We start from the raw sequence: 20556 nt of genomic DNA, 5'->3' as shown, positions 1-20556 counted from the left end.
GAGAGGAAGGCCAGTTGTTGTGTGAGCATCCCCTCCCTGAAAATGGGTCTAGACGAAGGCATCCCTGCTGGTGCCGAATGATGTAGTCACAGGATCGGGGACAGGATTACACACAGCACCTCCGCGGCGGCCTGTGCTGCCTCCTGTCCCTGCCCCTGGACTGAACCACTAGCACCAGTGGAATCCCCCCCGCCAGGCCCCGTGCATGGGCCTTCTACAGCCTCCTCCTCAACCAAACCCACCACCAACCTGGATGACTCTGTGCCATCTTCCTCCATGGGCCTCTGTGGGGTCTCAGCTGCCCCTTCTGCTGCCAAGGAGTCCACCTCTGATCGCCACCTCTTGGACCTACCCTCGGCAGCTGCGGCACCAGACTCCTCACTCCCTGAAGAGATGACAACCTGGGAGGGGAGCTAGGCCTTGCGTCTCCGACTGGTGGTGGGATCCCTGCCGCTGTGCTCCAAAGCACTGTCTCCGCCCTCTTCATCAGTTGACGCTGCAGACAGGGAGAAACAGAACACAGGCATCAGGGCACTGTACAATGGTCTGATACACACATGACAGTTGCACATGAGTGGCAGTGTCAAACTTATCAGATGGCATCACACTGCCCAACACACATATCATTCGAACCCACACACCTACGCAAATGAACATGAATGTTGCAGCAGGCAGCACCATCCATACACATACAACAGCATGAGCATCCGAAGGTTAGCCTGACGTCACATGCAACACGGGGAGTGCCGAACACATGCACACACGCCACCAGACATACATGCATCTGTACATCTCCACAAATTGTCACAGTGAAATCATCGGCAACTATGTCACATCTGCCAATCAGCCTCCTACATGTCAGTGTCACATGCATCCATGGCATATCACATTATGTATGCCGTGCACGTACATGAAGGTGGAACCAGCATCCATGTGTCACACCACAACCATGCCACAGTACATACACAGAAATGCAAACATGTGTGCATCCCCACATGCATTCGTGCCTCATGCATTTGAACACATACACCATTGATGTGACTCACACATGACTGGACTCACATGCGGCAGGCTCATGTTCCTGCACATACACATCCATACATGGGCCTTTCCAGATATATGTCGAAGCTGCACACTCCTGGCACACCTCAACATGCACTGCGTCCCATCAGTATCCATGGACACTTACCGCTCAACTCCAGGCGGGTCTGCCTCTGAAAGACCTGGAGGTGGAGCGCTGGGCGTGTACGTTCCAGGACCCTCATCTGGTTGTCGGTAAGGCGGACCCGGCACCCCTCTGCATGCGCTGCATCCAAGAGGCACCGGGCCTTGCTGAGGGTCCTGGACCTGAAGTCCTCCCAGCGCTTCCGGACGTGTGCTATGTCGCGGGCTGCCACCCCCTCCACGTTGATGGTAGCCACAATGCCCTTCCAGATCCTCTTCCGTCCTTCAGTGTCGGCGCGTGATCTTCCGAAGAGGGTATCATAATGCACCAGGACTTGCTCCACCAGGATACCAACTTCTACGGCACTGAAGCTGGTAGCCCTCTGCCTCTCTGGCTGGGGGTTGCCTGTGGTCTCTGATGGTGTATCCCCCGACATTGCAACCCCCGAGGCAGGTGTGGGTGGACAACTGGGTCCTGGTGCTGGGCTGTAGAGCGATGGAACTTCAGTCGGGAGTCTTCTTTTCCAGCAGGGGTGGTCACAGCAATTGGACCCCTGCAGATGGCTGATGTGCTGGCACCAAATAGCAGGGCACGTGGCCAGCAGGCAGGCAACAGCAGTTAGCTGGAGGGAGTCGGCTCGGGGCTCTGGGGTGCAGTAATTCAGCCTTCTGGGCAGGAGCGTGGTCTTCCATGTGTTGTCGCGTGCCCAGCTTGATACGGAGTGATTTGGCACGGGAAAAAACAGCACGTCAGCGTGTAATTCGAGGAAAGGCCCTTAGCCCAGTAAGCGCATCTGTGACGTAACATGCATGGGTGTTCCCCTCATCACGGGTGTATAGCGATTCAGCACGTGAAAAAACAGCACGTCTGCGTGTTAATGCGTGTAATTTGAGGAAAGGGCCTAAGTGCCTAAGTGACGTGAGACGTGCGGGCGTTTCCCTCAGCACGGGTTAAAGGTGAGCAGAGCCAGTTGTTCACTGTACGTGCCTTTCGTGGAGACCGACGTGTGTTGCTACTTCTGGTTGTTTCACTCGCCATCACAACTTCACAGCGGATCAAGGATGTATCTCTTCTTTTGGCAGGGGTATTGGCTACGCGTGTTTTTCATTATGCCCTGTGTATCGCGTACCCATTTTCAAGGTCATAGTAGCCTGCGTGTCCCACGCGTACATGTTTTTCGTGTCCCTGGGTGCCACCGCGTACTGCGGGAGGTTAATTCCACACACGTGGGCTACCGGGGGTTGCGTGCATGGTTTTACTGCAGTTTTGGGGTGCCTGAGCGTTGCGTGACCCGTCACTTTATCACGGGGGTCACATACAGCCTTGCAGGTGCAGGGATGCTGTTAACATCTAGTACCCCACCCCCTTTACCCCAATTGCCCAGGACAATTGTCGTGTACACCTCCCATTGGCAATACTACATCTGTGCTGGCACTACTACATCTGTGCCATGGTTGGGAGGCCACGAAAAGTGAGGGGTGCCCCAGCTGGGCGTACTCCACGTGGCGGCTGTGGTCAGGGATGTGGATGGGGTGACCAGGGAGTAGGGGGACTCCAGGGTGTCGAGGGTGGCTGCAGAGGGGGAAGAGGCAGGGGTGCGCCACTTCAGCACGATGTTGTGCCACGTGTTGGTGTGGTCATGCCACCACCCCCAGTGGCTCCGGGAGATGCAGCTCTTGCATCTGGCACTGGCGCCTATGCGACCCGGCAGTCCATTTCATCGACTGCCACGGGCCCAAGGGTAGTGGTAGCTGCAGGTGCAGCTGTGGACATCACCACCCAAGCTCAGGGTCGGCCAGCGCATGCTGCGTTGGCACCTGTAGAGTCCCAGGATGATTTTCAGGAGGTCAGGAGGCACACTGTAAGTGCACGCAGGGCTGCACTGACCGAGGCACGTGTCCCTGGGGCAGTATTGTCATCTGCTGCCCCGAGCAGCCGTGTGTTGGCAAGTGCATGGGCAGATGGAGCCGACACGACCCCGGCTGTGAGTCTACCATCCAGGACAGTCCCGGTCAATGACCCTGGCACAGCGGATGTTGCTGCGGAGGGTCCATTCCTGGGCACCCAGCAGCCACCGTCGCAAGTCAGGGCTTCTGTCCTTGTTCCACCTGCCACTCCCTCTGTTCAATCCACCAGCACCACTGCCCATACTGATCGGGACGGCATTTGCCAGTCAGGGTCCGGACCACTGTCCAAGAGGAGGAAGGTTGCACCTGCAGTAGAGGCTGGGACCCCAGACACAGCTCCAGCCTCTGGCACATCGAGGAAGAAGCCTTTCTGTGTGCAGGAACTGGACTTCCTTGTGGACTACGTGTGGGAACACAACCGTGATATGCTAGTGGGGATGAATTGTCACACTACGGCTGCCCAGCGTATGTCCCACTGGAAGCATGTTGCGGATTGTGTGAGTGCATTCCGACATGAGGTGCGCACAGCTCAAGAGTGCAAAAAGCGTTGGGATGACCTCTGACGCAGTGCTAAGGCGAAGCGTGCCTCCAATTATGCCATGACTGGGTTGACTGGCGATGGGTCACCAGCTCAGGAGGAAGACCTCACTTCGCACGAGTCAGTCGCTGCGGAGTTCATACCGGCAGAATTTAACGAAGGAGTGGGAGAGATGCTGGACTTTGATGCCCGGTCCAGTGAGTGTTGTCGTGTGTTTGTCCAGACCATGTGTGGTTTGCTTGTGTGATGTGTTGTACTTGACTGCCACTACATGTTATGTGTACATGGTTCTCATGTGCGAGTCATGCAATGCTTCACTGATGCGTGCCTTCTGTGCAGCATGCTGGACATGTAGAGCAGACGGGGACTGTCTTCACCACCACACTTGCACCCTACTCACATGCTAGTCACCCGGCTGCCCCTCCGTCCATGTTCCAGCTCACTGGCCCTTCTGCATGTAGCCTGGGGTGTCTTTCCACTCAGCACTGGGACTATGTCATCGCATGACTGACGTGCATGTGTGTTCTGCCTGCATGCAGGAACTCCACGTAGGCATGTTCCCTTGCCCCTCCAGCCCCCTGCACCCCAATTCCACCATGGCACTGGTGGGTATCATGTTGGAGTACTGCAATGGCATCTTCAACGCTCCTGTCTACATGCACACTTCCCACTGCCAACCTGCCAGACACATACAGTGGGGTACATCCTTTGTCCTTGATGCAGGGTGTCTCACTCGGACTGTGCAGATGGCAGATGCTCTGCAGGGACATGAGTGCCCATTCATGCTCCATGTGCATTCCATGCATGCCCATATGTGTCCTTGCCTGGATGATCATTGTAGTACGTGTCCAGGATGACCTACATTTTATGGCATTTGATCATCCATTCCATGCCCACTCTGGCTCAGTCCTGCATCATGCACATGTTTAGGGTGTCACAGTCTGTGGGGCACAGGCCTCCCCCTGTTTCAGGCCCCCTGACTCTGTTCAACTGGTGCAGTGGCTTCTGCACAAATAGGTATACTACTGAGGGTTCATCATGTGTCCTGCTTACTGTCCCATTCTCATCTGCTGTGTTGTCGGTTGACTCAGATGATGCAATTGACGCTAGTCAACGCTGTCTGCCAATACGCAGGTCTCTGGTCACCCTTTTGCTGACATGCAATGGCTCCCTGCATTTTCACTTGGGGGGGGGGTTGCTTGTAGCCATGCAACCCATTGCATGCACTTTGCATGTGATGCCTGAACTTGCCCTTACACTGCCTTCATGTTTATTGATAGACATCATAATGTACTTGTTCATGTAGATAGTACACATGTTTGCACTGCATCAACCCACTTCTGAGCCGTGTTACACCGTTCTACATGCCTACTCACTGCTGCAATGTCAAAATGACCTGGCATGTATGTTCAGATTTTCATCCCTTCTCTATCATGAATGGCACGGGCACAGGTGCATCATGTGACACATGTATTCAGTATTGGAACTCCCTAGTGGTTGTTTAGCAAAGTTGATTGGTCAATCTGCGGCTTATACCAACTAGCATAGGGTGCAGATTGAATGCAGCCTGCCAATCGGGTTGTAATGACTGTGGAGCTGCCTTCACGTGTGTATGTGTACTCTTTCACATACATCAAAGCAAGCAGCAATGTAGCTGCTTGCTTTGCAGCACCGGATGCTGTTCATGTTCACAATACAGGTGTATGTGGAAAGGGGTGTTTTTGAACGCTTTCACATGTACATATGCAAGCAGCTTCAACGTTGGGTAGTGCAACATTGCGGCTACTCACTTATGTGTGTGTGAAAGTGTTCATTTACACATGTGTCTTCCGCAGCTTTTTAGTTGACTGACTAATATGTAGTTGATTGATGTTAATGCTGGTGAGATTTCAGCATTGCGCACGTTATGTTCAACTGGCATGATCCTGAAGGTGCACTGTTGTGCAGTATGTGTACGCCCAGGCCCACTTAGCTAATATGGTGGGGCCTGGCCGTGAAGATTTTACACAAGGAATGATGGAATAGGGCACATTCATAGCACAATGTGCTCAATCAGGCCCTGAGGGGTGTTGTGGAGGCTTCATGTCCTGCAGCTCGGACCGTACTGGGTGTTATGGTCCCTTATGCCTGGTTGCAGGCCCTTGCTTTGCTTGGGACATTCCCTATATCTACATTGCCCATGACACCCGGTACAGCCCACGCTGCAGATGGATGAAGCTATGTTGGTGATGATGGTTTAGTGATGCATGTGTAGATGCATATTACTTGTGTCACTGTGTGTTTGGATTCACTTGCTGCAGTGGTAAATTTGCAGTTCAGACATGCTTATGGTATGTGCCATCTCTTTGTTGCTATCTGTCTTTTCTCCCTGTGACATGTGCCTGACCGAGGTGGTGTCTGATGGAGGTGATATTCTACATTTTGTACTTGTGTAGGCTTTGCTATTTAGACACATCCATTTCTGCTTTTGGGATGTGTTTGCATATCAATGCCACTGGATGCATGCCAGGTTCTCATTTGTGTGTGACAGGTCTGCTTCATGTGTTGGCTGTCAATGTGATGTCTATGCGTGTGTGGGTTATGTGCTTCTGTCATGTGTACTCATGTTTGTTTTTTTCCCCTTTTCAGATGATGACGCAATAGAGCCAGAGGATGGTGTTGTCATGCCAGGCACAGGGCTGCTATCACACCAGCAACTCGGCACAAGTCGGGGTCGTGGGGTGGTAGACCATGAGAACCCACTTGTGTTCCAGACCATTGTGTCTAAGGCTGGCAATGAGTCTAGCCCGGATGATCACTCTGACAACAATGTCGAGTTGGATGGGTGTCATGTCCATTCGTCAACGGTATGTGATTCTGATGTGGACCCTCCTCTGTCCGCGACACCTGCACTGAGGGGCCAGATGGTGGTGGGACCTCCGCCTGTGGTGGATCGGGACGCACAGTCATACTCCACACCAGTTGCTGATGTGCCTGGGGCATCACGTCAATGGAGGAATGTAGTCTTGCAGCCGTGGGCGGTGCTAACCCAACAAGGACCGCGACTCCTTGGGCCCCACGGGTGTAAAGCCCAGCAACGTGGTGGCCGTGCGCCAACTGGGTATACTGAGTGGGAGCAAGCCATGGTTGCCAATTCCGAACAACAGGGGGCAGCAATTGATAATATCGCTCAGAGCATGGAACGTGTGGGCCAATCTGTGCTCTCCCCTGCTAGGCAGGTGGATCTCCAGCAGCGGGCGGCACAGTCCCCGACCCGCTCGCTCAGGCTGGGCATGGTGGCCTCAGACAGGGCACGCTGGGCTGAAATGGTGTCTCTGCGTCAAGCAATTGCTGCTCACGCAGAGGCACACAGGGAGGCCCTGAGGGATGACCATCGATCCCTCCGATTTACTCTGGGTGTGCTCTTGATGACCCTGAGGAAGCGGCCAGAGGAGAGGTTGGAGCAGCTGGAGAATACCATCTCGGCTGAGCTACGTGCTTGCTAGGAGGTGTTCCAGATGTCCTGCCAGGCCATGCAGGAAGACCTCTGTGTTACACGTGCTACCTTGCAAGAGGAAGCACACGTATCACGCAAGGTTCTTCATGCTGACCTACGTGTCATCGCCACACAGAACCAGGCTCACCGGACCCACAGACTTGCTGCTGACGAGGGGCAAGCTGCGCATAGGCGTGGTCAGGGTACTGTGACACGTCAACCTTTTGAGTCAGAGGGTGAGGAGGACGACGACTTACCTCCCACACAGGTCGGGCTGTGCAGTGTTAAGCCCATGGAGGTTTTTTTTATCTCAACATCATCGCATGTGGGTGTTGAGGTGCACCCTGTACCTTCTCCCCTGGGTACCCCCCTCCCCACGGGTCGTATGTGGCCATTTTTCATTTTTATAGTTAGTTTAATTAGTTAATAGAGTTTAAAATTGCTTGTCTATTGTGCATTCATGTGACAGTGTGGTGCTTTGTGGCTTTTGAAAGCATCCACTGTCTGTTCCAGCTGGGCCCTTCAAGCTTGTCTCGTGTATGTGTTTACAGCTTGGGGTCCTGAGTCACATATGCCACTCCTGCTTCCCCTATCCATTGGCTCACAAGGATGGTTCGGTGTTACAACCATTTACACAAGGGCATTGGACTTTCGTCATATCTGTGGCCTGTCTGCTGCTGTACTACTTGTATTAACAACCCTAGTGGGGAAAATGTATGTTTTCTCCACGGCATGTCTGCAATCAATTTTGGTGAGTACATCATTGATATGTCCATTTATTGATGTTGATTGTGATGTATGTTCTTTTCTTGCCTGTATATGTGCTTGATGCACTTCATGCTGTAGACAGTAGCCTGCACCCTTTGGCTGTCAAAGTCACACTGATGGTGGGAGGAGGTCAGATGTAGGTCTCAGACATGGCCCAGTGACAACCAGCGTGAAGACACACACACAGGAAACTTGCCAGCCTTATTAAAATCTTTTATGCCCTTTGTGCAGGAAAATGAGCCTCCAGACTACCTTTCCCAGCAGACACGGGGCCAAGAACTACAGAAACTTGGCCACATTGGGTGGTGCTCACGTGAGCATGCATGCGCAAGCATAGGGTAAATGAAACTGTCATGGGTAGACCCAGGATAGTTTGCATAGACAGAGGTGATGATTCCATGGGCATCGCATACAACCTGTACGTTTATGGAATGCCAGTGCTTGCGGTTTCGATAGATGTGCTCAGTGGCCCTAGGTGGAAGTAGGGCCACATGGGTGCAATCTATGGCACTGAGCACTTTGGGGAAGTGTGCGACCCTGTAAAAGTCCTGGACCATGGCCTGCCTTTCTGCGGGTGTTCTGGGCATGTATTTGTGCCTGTGGACTGAGGGGTGCGCTGTCATGATTGCTACACCTGGTGTAGGCAGTGTGACTGCGTGGCCTGTGAGACACCCCCGACTATGGCAGTTATCCACTGAAATGACCCAGTGGCCAAAAAATGCAGGACATTGAGCATCTTCTCCAAGGGGCTCAATGCTTGGGAGCACAGGGTGGGTGATGTAAGGTCATCTTCCCACTCGCTGACCAGGTCTAGGATGATACGAGGTGGAAACCTATACATGCCTTAGACCTGGTCATCATCCCAAAAAGGCTGGTCCGGGGCAAAAAAATTTGGGGCCTGGCTATTCTCCTCCTCCTGCGGTGTCCCACGATCAGTGCTGCGACAAATGTGGCATTCATCGTAGCTGTATATACGTGTTTGTTGTTTGCGCGCACTTTTATACTGTGCCCGGGGACGCTTCCGCCTGCCTTCGTGTGGCAGACGTGTTGACGCCTGTGCGCGTCTTTTGGCGTGCACGGGTTTCTCGTAATCGATTCCATGAATACGTGTTGTTCGCGTGCGTGGGGGTGTTCCGTGTATTTCCCTGCAGTACTTCCCCAGTTACGCCTTCTTTTTCATGCATTGTTCCCCATTCCGCGTGTTCCGTCCCCTGTTCCGCCCCCTTTTTGGTGTGTGCTCTGACGTTGTGCGCTTTCACTGTGCGCGTCGCACACAGCGTTCGGTATGTTGCTGTGACGTGTTCGCTCGTGTGCGCCACGCTTGGATTTGGCGCACATCCCGTAGTAAACATGCGCAGGCCCTTCCATGAATCGCACACGTGCGCGTGCTTTTTCACGCTTGCGCCAGTTTGCACCACGATTTTCGGCACACATTTGTTCCATGAATCGGCCCCACACTGAATTGAATGCTGATGAGAAGTCAACAAACACCACAAACAATGAGGGACTAGCTTTCCTTTTTGATTGTTCAATAAGTGAATTTAGTAAGCATATATTGAATGTGGTGGACCTTCCAGGACGGAATTCCGTCTGGAAAATCAATAACACATTAGCATTGGATACCCACTTTTCAATTTCACACAGTAAGATTGATGAAAGAATCTTGCTGGGCACATCTAGAACGGTGATTAACCTATAACAATGAGGGTTCACTCTATCGCCTTTTTTAAAAATGGGAATAATGTGGGACATCCTCCAGGAATTAAGAATTTCTCTGTATTCTAACGCTGACAAGAAGATCGTGAGAATTCTGCCCAACTTCTCTGAGTCTTTTCTTAAAACAACATCAGCCATGACATCAGGCCCTCACAGCTTTTAGGTTCCTAATGATTTGTTTATTTAGTACATTTGTAAGAAGTGCACATAATCCACGAGCATCTAGGCTCTGTTTACAGAAGAAGAAAAAAGGAAAAAGGGGAAGGGTGCTGGAGGGAAGAGAGAGAAAATGTCAGTTAAATAGATTGGTTTTAAGATGTTTCCTCAAGAGGAAGTAGGAAGGTTTGTCTTGCAGATATGGGGGTGGGGTGGAAGCTTTTTCCAAAGAGCTGTTGCACGGGCTAGGAAGCTTGCCCCTCCGGCTCTTTTGCTGTTGTATCTTGGTGTGACAAGACAGTGTTTGTGGGCTTATCTAACCAGTATAGTTGAAGAATTTTTTTTGTTTGTTTCAGCCAGGTATTGGGGGGCATCATTGGCAATGCATCGGTAGGTGATTGATAGTGTCTTGAATTTAATTATTTCCTTAACCGGAAGCCAACAGGCAGTCTTTTTGGCCTCTGAGATGTGTGCATGCCTGCCAATGTCCAGTGCAGGCCGGAGGGCAGTGTTTTGGATTGTCTAGAGTTTGAGCACGTTTATATCCGATGTGTCACAGAGAAGAGAGTTGCAATAGTCCAGTTTGGATGCCATTAAGGCACAGGCAATTTCAAGGTGGTTCTGGGTAGAGAGTAAAGGTTTGCTAGCGTTAAAAAGTTCAGTGGCATACCCTGAGGAGGAGGCGATATGGTTGACCTGGTGGCTCATGGAGAGTTAAGAGTCCAGGTAAATGACTAAAGTTTTGACGGAGGATGCCACCAGTATCCTGTGGCCGTTGATTGTGAAAGTTTTGTATGCCTCATGAAGTTTGGCCAGGCAGGCAGCGTGTCCAATGATGAGGAGCTCAGTTTTCTCATCATTGAGGCAGAGACTGTGTGCGACCATCCAAGTCTGGGTGGTTTCGTAGATGGTGTTTATTCGGAGGGAGTCAGTTGGATGGTCGCCAGTAAGAGAGATGAGGAATTGCGTGTCATCATCGTAGTTGGTGTGTGAGATGCTAAGGCATCTAGATGGTCAAATAGAGATTTTGGTATACACATTATATAGTGTGGGCAATTCAAGATCCTTGAGGTACACCTCAGGAGGTAGGTGTGGGGGTGGTGGCGGCCTCCCCAGCAAAGACTCTGGAAGATCTGTCGGCCAGAAAGGAGGAGATCCATGTGGTGGAATACAGAGAAAAGTGGGCTGAGAAGACCAGTGCTCAGCTTAAGAGCTTGTGGTCAACAAGGTCGAATGCGGCCGAGAGATCGAGAAATAAGAGGAGTGAGAGGGAGTGGCCATTGGAGGAATCGAGCTGGTTCTTGAGGTCTAAGAGGGCTATTACTGTGCCATGTTTAGGGCAAAAGCCAGATTGTCAGGGTCCCCAGGACATGGTAAACTTCTAAGAATGTTTGGGTCTTAAGGTATGCGGCTCTGTCCATGATTTTTAGAAGCAAGGGGGGCATTGTAATTGGGCGATAATTGGTAAGGGTTGCCGGTTCAAGAATAGGTTTTTTTTTCAACTGAGCTATCCAGGATTCTTTGAGTGAGACAGGGACCGTGCAGGAGGCAAAGGAGGTGTTGATAGTGGCAATGAGGGGGAGGAGAGGTTCTGCGCATTCCTTAACCAATGCCACTGGGCCAGCATCTCCCTTTCAGCTAGATGGCTTAAGGCATTTGATGATGTTGGCGAGGCTGGTCAGTTTGGAAGTAGAAAGGGGAGATTGTTAGAGGGATGTGGGTGGGGGCGTGAGGGTAAAAGGGCTGCAAGAGCCTTCTGTTTTATTTTTATGTTTCATATTGTATTGTGAACTATGTCTATATACTCTATTACTAATGTGAACAAAGGTCATCCTGAGACCTGTTCTTCAGACGCCTCAAATGTTTGTTGGATAAAATGATACCAAGTGTCTTCCTGGACCCAGTTAATGGACCCTGGAGATACGCCACTTCTTAAATTCCTAAATAGTTCCCACATTTGCTTGCTCTTTCCACTCTTTAAAAGGCTGTACATTTCCTGCCAAAGCTTGTTTTTTCTGAGCTTTTCTACCCCTGTATCCAATTATGGAATGTTTTTTTAATCTGTTTTAATCTTGTATAGTAAATTGGCCCCTCAAGGACACTATTTCTGAGTTTTCTAATGCCTTGTCTCAATTGTCTCTTACAGGCTACAATGTCATGGTCAAACGTGATCTTCTTACCATGATGTTGTTGTATTACCCCCTTAACCAAGGCAATACAATTCATTGATGGCTGTGTCATCCAATCACTGATTATCGGGGTGGGCAGACCAACCAGTGGACTAAGTTTCCTCTGGCAACTTCTGTACATATTCACAAATTGCCTGAATATTATGGTCTGTCCATCCCACTCTGATTTTAGAGGCATTCACAATAACTCTGCAGAGCTGCTTCCTCCTATCCTGAAGGAACAGCTCTGGGAGGGTCAATGTTAAGATTGCATGATCACTAGAATTATTAAAAAGAATCTCAGTTTTCGTCGAGTCATTAATTACTTTAAGATTAATGTAAATACAATCCAACAAAGTGGGCCTCATTATAAGGGTGGCGGTGACGGTAAGAACGGTGCCGGTAAGGTACCAGCACCGTTCATACCGTCCCGCCGCATTACGAGTTCTGCTCGCGGGTTGCTGACAGCCCACTAGGTCTTACCTGGCGGGCTGTGTGGCACCCGTGAGCATAACTCGTAATGTCGCCGGTACCGTTATCAATGGTGCCGGCGCCTCCATGCTCCCCACCACCATTCTGCCCTATAGGGGCAGAATGGTGATCGGCAGCCCAGCAATACCGCCACCGCGAATGGGCAATTACCGCCCCATTCATCTCGTAATGGGCCGGTTATTGCCCAATCGCGGGAGGCAGTGCCGGTAGCGAGCATGGCGGTAGCCGTGCCTGCCATACAGGCACGGCTACCGCCATGCTCGTAATGAGGCCCAGTGTGTTTCTTCCCCTGTCTCCAGGTATAATTCTGTCGCATATCAATGTTCCCTTGATTATTCAGCATGATCAAACCTAAGTTAGCAAATAAAGAGCTCCATAGCCGTCTCTGGTTGTTAATACCCGCGCCTGTTCCTATCCCATTGGTATGTCCCACCTCACAGACACAACAGGCATTTAAATCCCCTGCTACCCGTACCCAATCTCCATTTGCAAGAAGTGCTTTTCTATTAAAACTTCATGAATGTGGATGTTGGTCTGGGCCACCCATGGAAGTTAACTTTGCTAGACAAAGGACCAACCTGTTTTTATAATGTGTCTAGAACCTGGTGCCCTACCTGAGCAGTACCCATGAGCCTTTCCGCTGAAGCCGTATCAAGCTTTTTAATGGCCCTCTGTGCCCTTTCTTTAGAAAGGACATGCCACTGCACCTAGCAGTTGCCCAAAGCATGTAGATCACTGCTTTGCGCAGAGTGGAGAATAACATGACCCACTTTCTTTTGACAGTTATGACTGGCCACAATGAGCATCGAGGAAAACAGCCTGATCTGTGTGGCAAGCGGACACATTACATCCAAGCCATTTCCGGCTGATCTGCAACTTCCTCATCATCCTGGTCATTCAAATGAACCCCTGCATTCTTAGACCACTGATGCAGGAATAACCGTGTTTAAACAAGAAGACACTGGGATGCCACCCCCTGAACACACAGCCCTTTATGCTCCATAGCATCTGCAAGAGTTTAGGTAGCCTAACCAGCTACTAGAATACACCAGACTCATGTTTGTCCCAGTACTGACTTTAAAGACTTGAAAGAACCATTAAATCCCAAACACTCAGCTACCTAGTGTCGGACAAACACCTAAAACCCCAGACTGTTTATGGTTAGGAGCTCTTAGAACACCAGTGGCTGACCAGGACTAACTTCCCATACCCAAGGTGACCACCCAATATTAGGAGTCTGGATTACCTCTGTCATTTTACTGAAGCTTCTGGTTCGCAGAACATTTGGGCCCTCTGGATTCTCAGTCAAAAATAAAATCGCCTTCCACTGTGCCACCTCATACCTTACCTTTTCTGGACTGCATCTGGCAGTTTACTCCATTCAAATAATTGTTAGTTAAGTGTTAGACACTGCCTAGAACATGTCATTGGATACCATTAGCCCCTGTTGTTTGCTATGGGCATGTTTTTTGTACCCACTGTTTAAGGGGTTGCCAAGGTACCAAGGGAAACTGGGGATAGAACAGTTACACATCCCCAGTGTGAGAACTGGTTTGACACAGACCCCTATCCCATCAGTGGCACATGCCCAGTTCCACTGGTAACATTCCAAATGTTGTTATTCTTTGATGGGATTTCAACGTTGTGCCTTTGAACAGTAGTACCTTTGGAATGCCAAAAAGACCATGGCGTTTGTACTTCATTCCGGTCAGGTTCATATATATCATTTTATTCAACCGCTGTTCTGTTAATAAACGTGTTGCTTGGCAAGTGGCCTAACAGAGAATATGTACCATTAATGCTTTCTTGTGAACTCTTTTGTAGGGTAAGACCCACAAATCAATAAAAATATTATCCGAATGAGTCAATAAAGTGCCTGTCAGCAAGAAAAAACTTTATTACAGGCATCCACGGCCGGGAATAATTGAAAAAAATAATTCAACAGACAATACAAAATGGTGGTATTTTATAGTTGAAAGTAGAGTGAAATTGCAATACATTGTTTCTGAATACTTTGAAAATACTGTTCACTGATTAGTCAATTAGGATTGCACTATAAGGCAATCTATACAATGTCTACCCCTATTGGCCTATCCTATCCCTCGTGATCATTCTTTTAGCTACTTCATAATAATCACTTCATGGTGGTAGCATTTTAGTTTCCTAGACGTATGCCTGGACAATCAATATTGTATTATGTTTCATTTAATCCTTGACATTTGATTGGTGGAGCTCCTTTGGCCCTTCTGGGGTGGGCCGCTTCGGTCATTGTTGACCAATGAAATTGTGAGGTGTGACAGTGTGGCAACAATTGTATTTTTCACATCCTGTGCTCATCGAAATTGAACGTTGGTCCCATTTTACCGTTCTCACCCTTCAAGCTGCATCAACCGGCAGCATATTATTGCATCTTCTGATTGAAGCATGTAACTTCTCCCTTTCTTTTCCAATGGTTTATGTGCATGACCTCATATAATGTGCTCCTAGGTCCTTTGCTCTGGGACTGTGCACCTTTAGGGATTATGTGTGTTTTTTTACCTCTGTATGGCCATGTGGTCTGATGACTAAAATAATTTCTGTGATTCATTGATGTATCCTACTTGATGTACAACCTTTATTGTGTCTATTGTGTTGAACTATGGCCTTTGAACCTTCCTTAGTCCTGTAAACTGGGTTTTCCCTGTGCTGGGAGCTTGCTTTATCCATTGTATGTGTCTCCACTCCGGAGTGGATGTTTTCCGACAGCGGGAGAAATTCTCCTTCTGTTTGACGTCCTGTGCATGTCTCAGCACGTTCTCACCAGGGCTGTGGCCTTGTGTTTGTTAGTTTAAGAACATGGGCAGAAATGTTATTAATTAAATGTTTCACTTGCTGAATGTGTGGGATAGGATTGAGCATTCTTATTCATAGCCAATGTCTACGAGGCTTTCTACCCCTTCCCCTCACGGACCCTGCTTCTGGTAGCAACTTCTAATTAAATCTTGTTCCCATGTTTAGCCTGGGAAAGAGTTTTACCTCCTACTTTTTAACCAGTTGCTGCGTGACTTTACACCATGCTCAAGGCTGCTGGCTTTGTCAGCACATTCCTCACGCACTGTCTTGAACGGACGGACTTGTGTGTATGTATTCGTTTTGGGCTTACTTCTGTCTCTATGTTATTCTGTAATTTCTGTTCCTTACAATGGCTTAAGGCCTACCTATAAATGCACCTATCTGTGCGTATGCGTTTTGTTGGCTGCTATCTATCTCGTGTCACAAAGGGAACTATCACTACTGCTGGTGTGTCATGTTCATTGCTTGCTTTATCTTATGATTGCTTACTCTATTGCCTACAATGTTCCCTGTCTCTTGTGCCTACTCATGTGCATCTATATCTGTGTGTATTTGTGTTCTTGTGCCTACTCGCTTGCATCTATATCTGCGTGCATGTGTGCATGTGTGTCAAGTTGACTCTTGACACAATTGCTGGTTAATAGTGTCTGCCGTCTTTCTGGGCATCTAGACTCGAAATACATGTGTGTATTGCTGTTCTCCATTTATCTATCACTGAAGGGCTATGGTGGGAATGACAGGGTGATCTGCTTGCGCCTGGACCTTTTGCCTTGGATGTGTGTTCTGCCATCTTGCTTTATGGGTTTTATTAGTTTATATTTCCTCTCGCGTGTGCGATGTCAGACGTTCATCCCAACACTTTGAACAGATACTACTCCTCTGCTGTCTCACAGCACAATCGGATCATCTACTAGTGTTCCAAAATCTTGTCCTAATAGTGAGCAACCTGATTTCTATTTTATTGTTCATTTATAATGGTCTTAATACCAGCCAGTGGTTTCTAAGCGTAGGATCAGGATTCGAACCTGAGTTGTGCTATGTCGCCTTGCTTCCAAAACAAAGACGTTGCCCCTGAGCTATCCTTCCTCCCCCATGAGTCCCCTCTACTGTCAGCAACTATTCCCCAACAGTTGTTACTTCTAATTTTCCAGAACTGGTTGCATCAGATATGTGCATGCAGTATATGTGTTCATGTAATCACGATCATGTAGGCAGACTACCTTCACTGAGAGACCATGTAGAATTTTATTATCCCTATGAACCCCCACAGAAATAAGTTTTGCAATTCCCTAGCCCTAAGCGCAGAAGGATTTGTATGAAGATACGACTAAGTAAACATCCAGTTTTGGCTGTTAAAGGAGCTTGGGTGGGAATGCCAAAGGATGAGTGGTACTGTCAGCTAAATCAAGATTCTAGCAAGACCGAGACGCTAAGAAAAGTTCTGACTGCCTGTAAAGCAATGTTTAAACATTATATGAGGTATCACAGACATTTTGCAGAAGGCTTTCAGGATATTCAGAGGGATCTATTTTGGTGGAATGGCATCTCCTTTTGTAGTCTGGCTAGAGCCATTGCCTTCTCATATGTGTGGACGGCTTTTGGAAAAGGAACTGGCTGGGAAAAATAACACATTGTGTTGTGGGCTTACCCTCTTTGCCTGCATTCTGAAATATATCATTGGACGATAATAAAGAGTTATTCGCCTGTTTTAGAAAGGATAGGGTTGTGTTCGGGTGTCTTAAATTGATTGTCTTAAATTGATTGTATGCATGAAATCACGTAATATTTGTCTATATCTGTAACTATTTTTAGGGTTTTTAGATATTTCGTAAAATTGAAGTCTATTTGATCTTATTATTTTTTTGTGAAAAGTTTTAACCGTACTATATTACAAATACATTTAAAAAAAGAAAAAAAAATATTTATATATATATATATATATGTCTTCATACTCTCCTATTGCTTCCAGATCAATGCTGGATTCCTCATCCTCTCTCTGCTGGGGTTCACTGTCCCATTCTATCTACATGGGCTGCGGCGCACTTTGGAGGAACAAGAGAAGAGAAGCCTCCCCCAGTCAGTGTCTGTGCATCTGGGCCAAGGGGCCACAACTGTGCACATAATGGGAGGGCTGGAGGACACCAAGTTATGACCCCAAACTCAACCAAAGAACAATTTGACTTCATATCACTGCAAGCTCCAAGCACACCGGGCGATTTTCCACAACCATCCAAGTAACCAATAAATGTTGTGAAATTGAGATCACAGAAGACAAAATAGTTGCAGCCAAACACTGTCGTGATGGCATGCCCCTCCAGCAAACAACATGAACATGCGCTCTAAAGAACCGTGGTGTCCCCGCCACTAAATCAAGCAAACAATGTTCGATCACTTTGCCTCTAAGGATTCAAAGTTCTCGATCACCAACCTAACAGATGTCATATCCACAGAGGCTTTGATGATTATATGCGATATTCCAACAGCCATTAACTTGCAATTGGGGGGATCAAATGCCACAAATGAATGACACACCAACCCACACAATGGATCAGCCAACAAGTGCATAATTGAAGATGCCAAACAATGCCCTTCCACACATCCAGACAAAAAAGTCATCACATCAATTGAGGCTCAGAAGGTGGAAGGTTACTGTTCACTACAACCCAAAACAAGTCTCACCAGGTACTTATGAAGACACCAACTGATCAATAATGAACCCAACCATGTAACTAATCTCCTCGCATTGTGGGCTCAGAATATGTCATGGTGCACCTTTCAGCACCCAACAAATAACTGTGCTAACACAACATATTGACCACCATCCACCCAACCAAGTAACCTAACATCATTACGGACTCTCGGTCATCATCCACCTGCCCAATTAGCCATCCCATAATATGGGATCACATGGGGGAGTTTAAAGAGTTTACGTTATCGCCCAATTTCAAGAAGGCATCAAGTGATCATAAACTATTTGCAGTAATGGAGACAACTAACCCGAGGTAGAGGCCTGTTCACTCTCTGTTTTTTTTACAAGCAGTAGCTGCAACCTCTGCGCATGACCATCCCCTAAAATTCAGCTGCGATCAGGTGCACCTCTACTGTGTGTGTAGATGCAGCAGCTGCGTAGAAGCATGGTGCAGAGCAGAAGCCAGGCGAAGCTTAGAGTCACGGACCAGAACTTACATCACTGACTGGTCACCTGGGTGATAGACACACCAGTAACTTAAGTGCATCACAATCCCCAGTGAGGATGCTACAGTGAATCCTATATCCTGCACACATTGGCAGTAAAAGAAAACTGGCCACCAGACATCAACTCCTCTATGGCGAGCATTTTGGAGCGTGTAGTCTCCTCTTCACTGGCAGCCATCTTCTCATGGTTTCAAGAAAGTCAAGAAAGGGGTGCCTACATCACAGTGCACACATCCTTGCATTTAGCATGTGTTTATAAGACATAAAGTCAAACTGTGTACCAGTAGAAGGGACCTTACTTCTAAAAGCAAGTTTACTTTACTACTTAAGATATGTCATATCCTCTAGGAATGCCGCCCTGATGGCAACTGAAGGTACCAAGCCCCTGTGCACCTCTTTCTTTGTTGCTAAAAATCAGGGGTGAGGTTTACTCTGTAATATTGTGAGGTAATTGTGAGATGTTCCATCTAGCAATGGGGTGTACTCAACTAAAAGGATAATGCCACTAGTCAGAAAGTGGGTCATTTGTGCATACTTTTAATCTGATAAATAACTACATTCTACTACGATTGCTACGCCTTCACCCTATTCTCTGCATGTGCGGGGCTGTATCTGTGTCACAATTGTTCAAGCGGGAACCCGTTTGTAGGAAAAGTCAACCCCCTCGAATTTCAGCGGGTTGAGGTTTGTGAAACTTTCCAACTTGTTCAGAGGTGTATGGGTAAAAATCCTTAAGGGCGCAAATCAGACAAGGGTCCTTGATAGAACGGCAGGTTGCCTTCCCCAGCGGGACCTTCTTTTTGCTTTATTTCAAACTCAAATACAGGCTAGTAATAGAAAACATATCTTTCTGTCTAGAGCGAGAGCGGGCACTCTAGCACTGAAAAACGAATACAACATTTTTTTATTTCCAAAGCTAGCATTCGCTAGTGGTAGAATTTGTAGCATTTACGGGTTGCTGGTGCTAGAAGTATTTTTTTTTCTATTTCCAGAGCCTGCTCCTTGTTAGAAATAGAAAAATTATTGTTTTCAGTTTCTAGCTGTGTTTACTATTTTGCACATTGGTGCCCACTGGTCCAGAGGTAGCATGTTTTATTTCTGACCAGCAGTCAGCACTGGCACCACTCTGCAAGTCACACATGTAAGGATGGTGAAGATAAGTGGGGGGACAGAAGGGAATTTTTGAATGGTTCACTTCTTCCGAGTGTCTACCAAATATCCATGGGTTACTGGATTGTTTAATGGTCAATTGCGAATAATCACTGGTCAGTTGTATTTCATGACTGTTTTTGAATCTCAAACCTAGGCATTTTTAAAATATGTTGCCCTGTCGAATTGCTTGCTTTTTTTATGACTGTTATGAAATTCAAATCTAGCCACTTTTATGATCTGTTGCCCTGTCGAACTGCATGTATGTCATGACTGTTTTTGAAACTCAAACCTAGGCATAAAATCTGTTGCCCTGTCGAATTGCTTGCTTTTCCATGACTGCTTCACATTCAAACGTAGGTGCCCCAAATACTTGTTGCCCATGCCGCAGGGCTGTTTTTGCCCTGCTTTCTTGAAATTTCATATCTGGGTGTGTGTAAAATGTGTGGCCCTGCTCTGGCATTCCTCATGTATGTTTCAACTTCCTAATCTGGGCATTTTTTTATAACTCTGCTTCATCTGTTCCTGATTGGTTGCTGGGCGCCTGGGGAGTTCTTTCCTGCACTGTGCAGTTCCCTGTCTCTCTCTCCCCCCTGGGCATCTTTATCCCTCCCTATGGGATCCATCTGAAAAGCAAGTGTAGAGTTCAGAACGGAAATGAATGGCTTCTAGCACATCCTCTGACAAATTGGCCTGCCGCCAGCTCCAAAGGCATTACAGACTTTCCATCCAGTCCACGAAGCGGGCCCATACCCAAATCTGCATCTTGGGGGCCACCAACAACATGGCTGAACTTTTCAAAATCTGTAAGGAACTTTCCAATCCTACTGCAGGCTCCACTTCACCTCTCCCTTCCCAGACCCTTCCCAGACCCTTTGCAGGTCCTTGGCCTCCCACTTCTCAACAGAAACTCAGGACATCCTGTCCTCACTCCCCTCTTCACTCCCTCCTCCTCCTGCTCTCAGACCTCCCATGGCTCCTCTTTCTCTCCCTCC

General features: G+C 48.2%; 1 protein-coding gene across 1 annotated transcript in view; it reads left to right on the top strand.

The window, feature by feature from the left end:
• Positions 1-19882, top strand: part of LOC138581057 (large neutral amino acids transporter small subunit 4-like) — a 292371-nt gene extending 272489 nt beyond the window's left edge. Inside the window, exon 14 of the mRNA XM_069652100.1 lies at positions 17187-19882. Within this exon, the coding sequence (XP_069508201.1) occupies positions 17187-17369 (183 nt within the window). The 3' untranslated portion in view covers positions 17370-19882. The remainder of the gene's footprint in view (positions 1-17186) is intronic.
• Positions 19883-20556: the final 674 nt, after the last annotated feature.

This window comes from Ambystoma mexicanum, chromosome 3p (genome assembly GCF_040938575.1).
Source record: "Ambystoma mexicanum isolate Mex_15411 chromosome 3p, UKY_AmexF1_1, whole genome shotgun sequence".
Classification (NCBI taxonomy): domain Eukaryota; kingdom Metazoa; phylum Chordata; class Amphibia; order Caudata; family Ambystomatidae; genus Ambystoma; species Ambystoma mexicanum.
The sequence above is the reverse complement of the archived record's forward strand: the minus strand, read 5'-3'. Positions and strand labels throughout refer to the sequence as shown.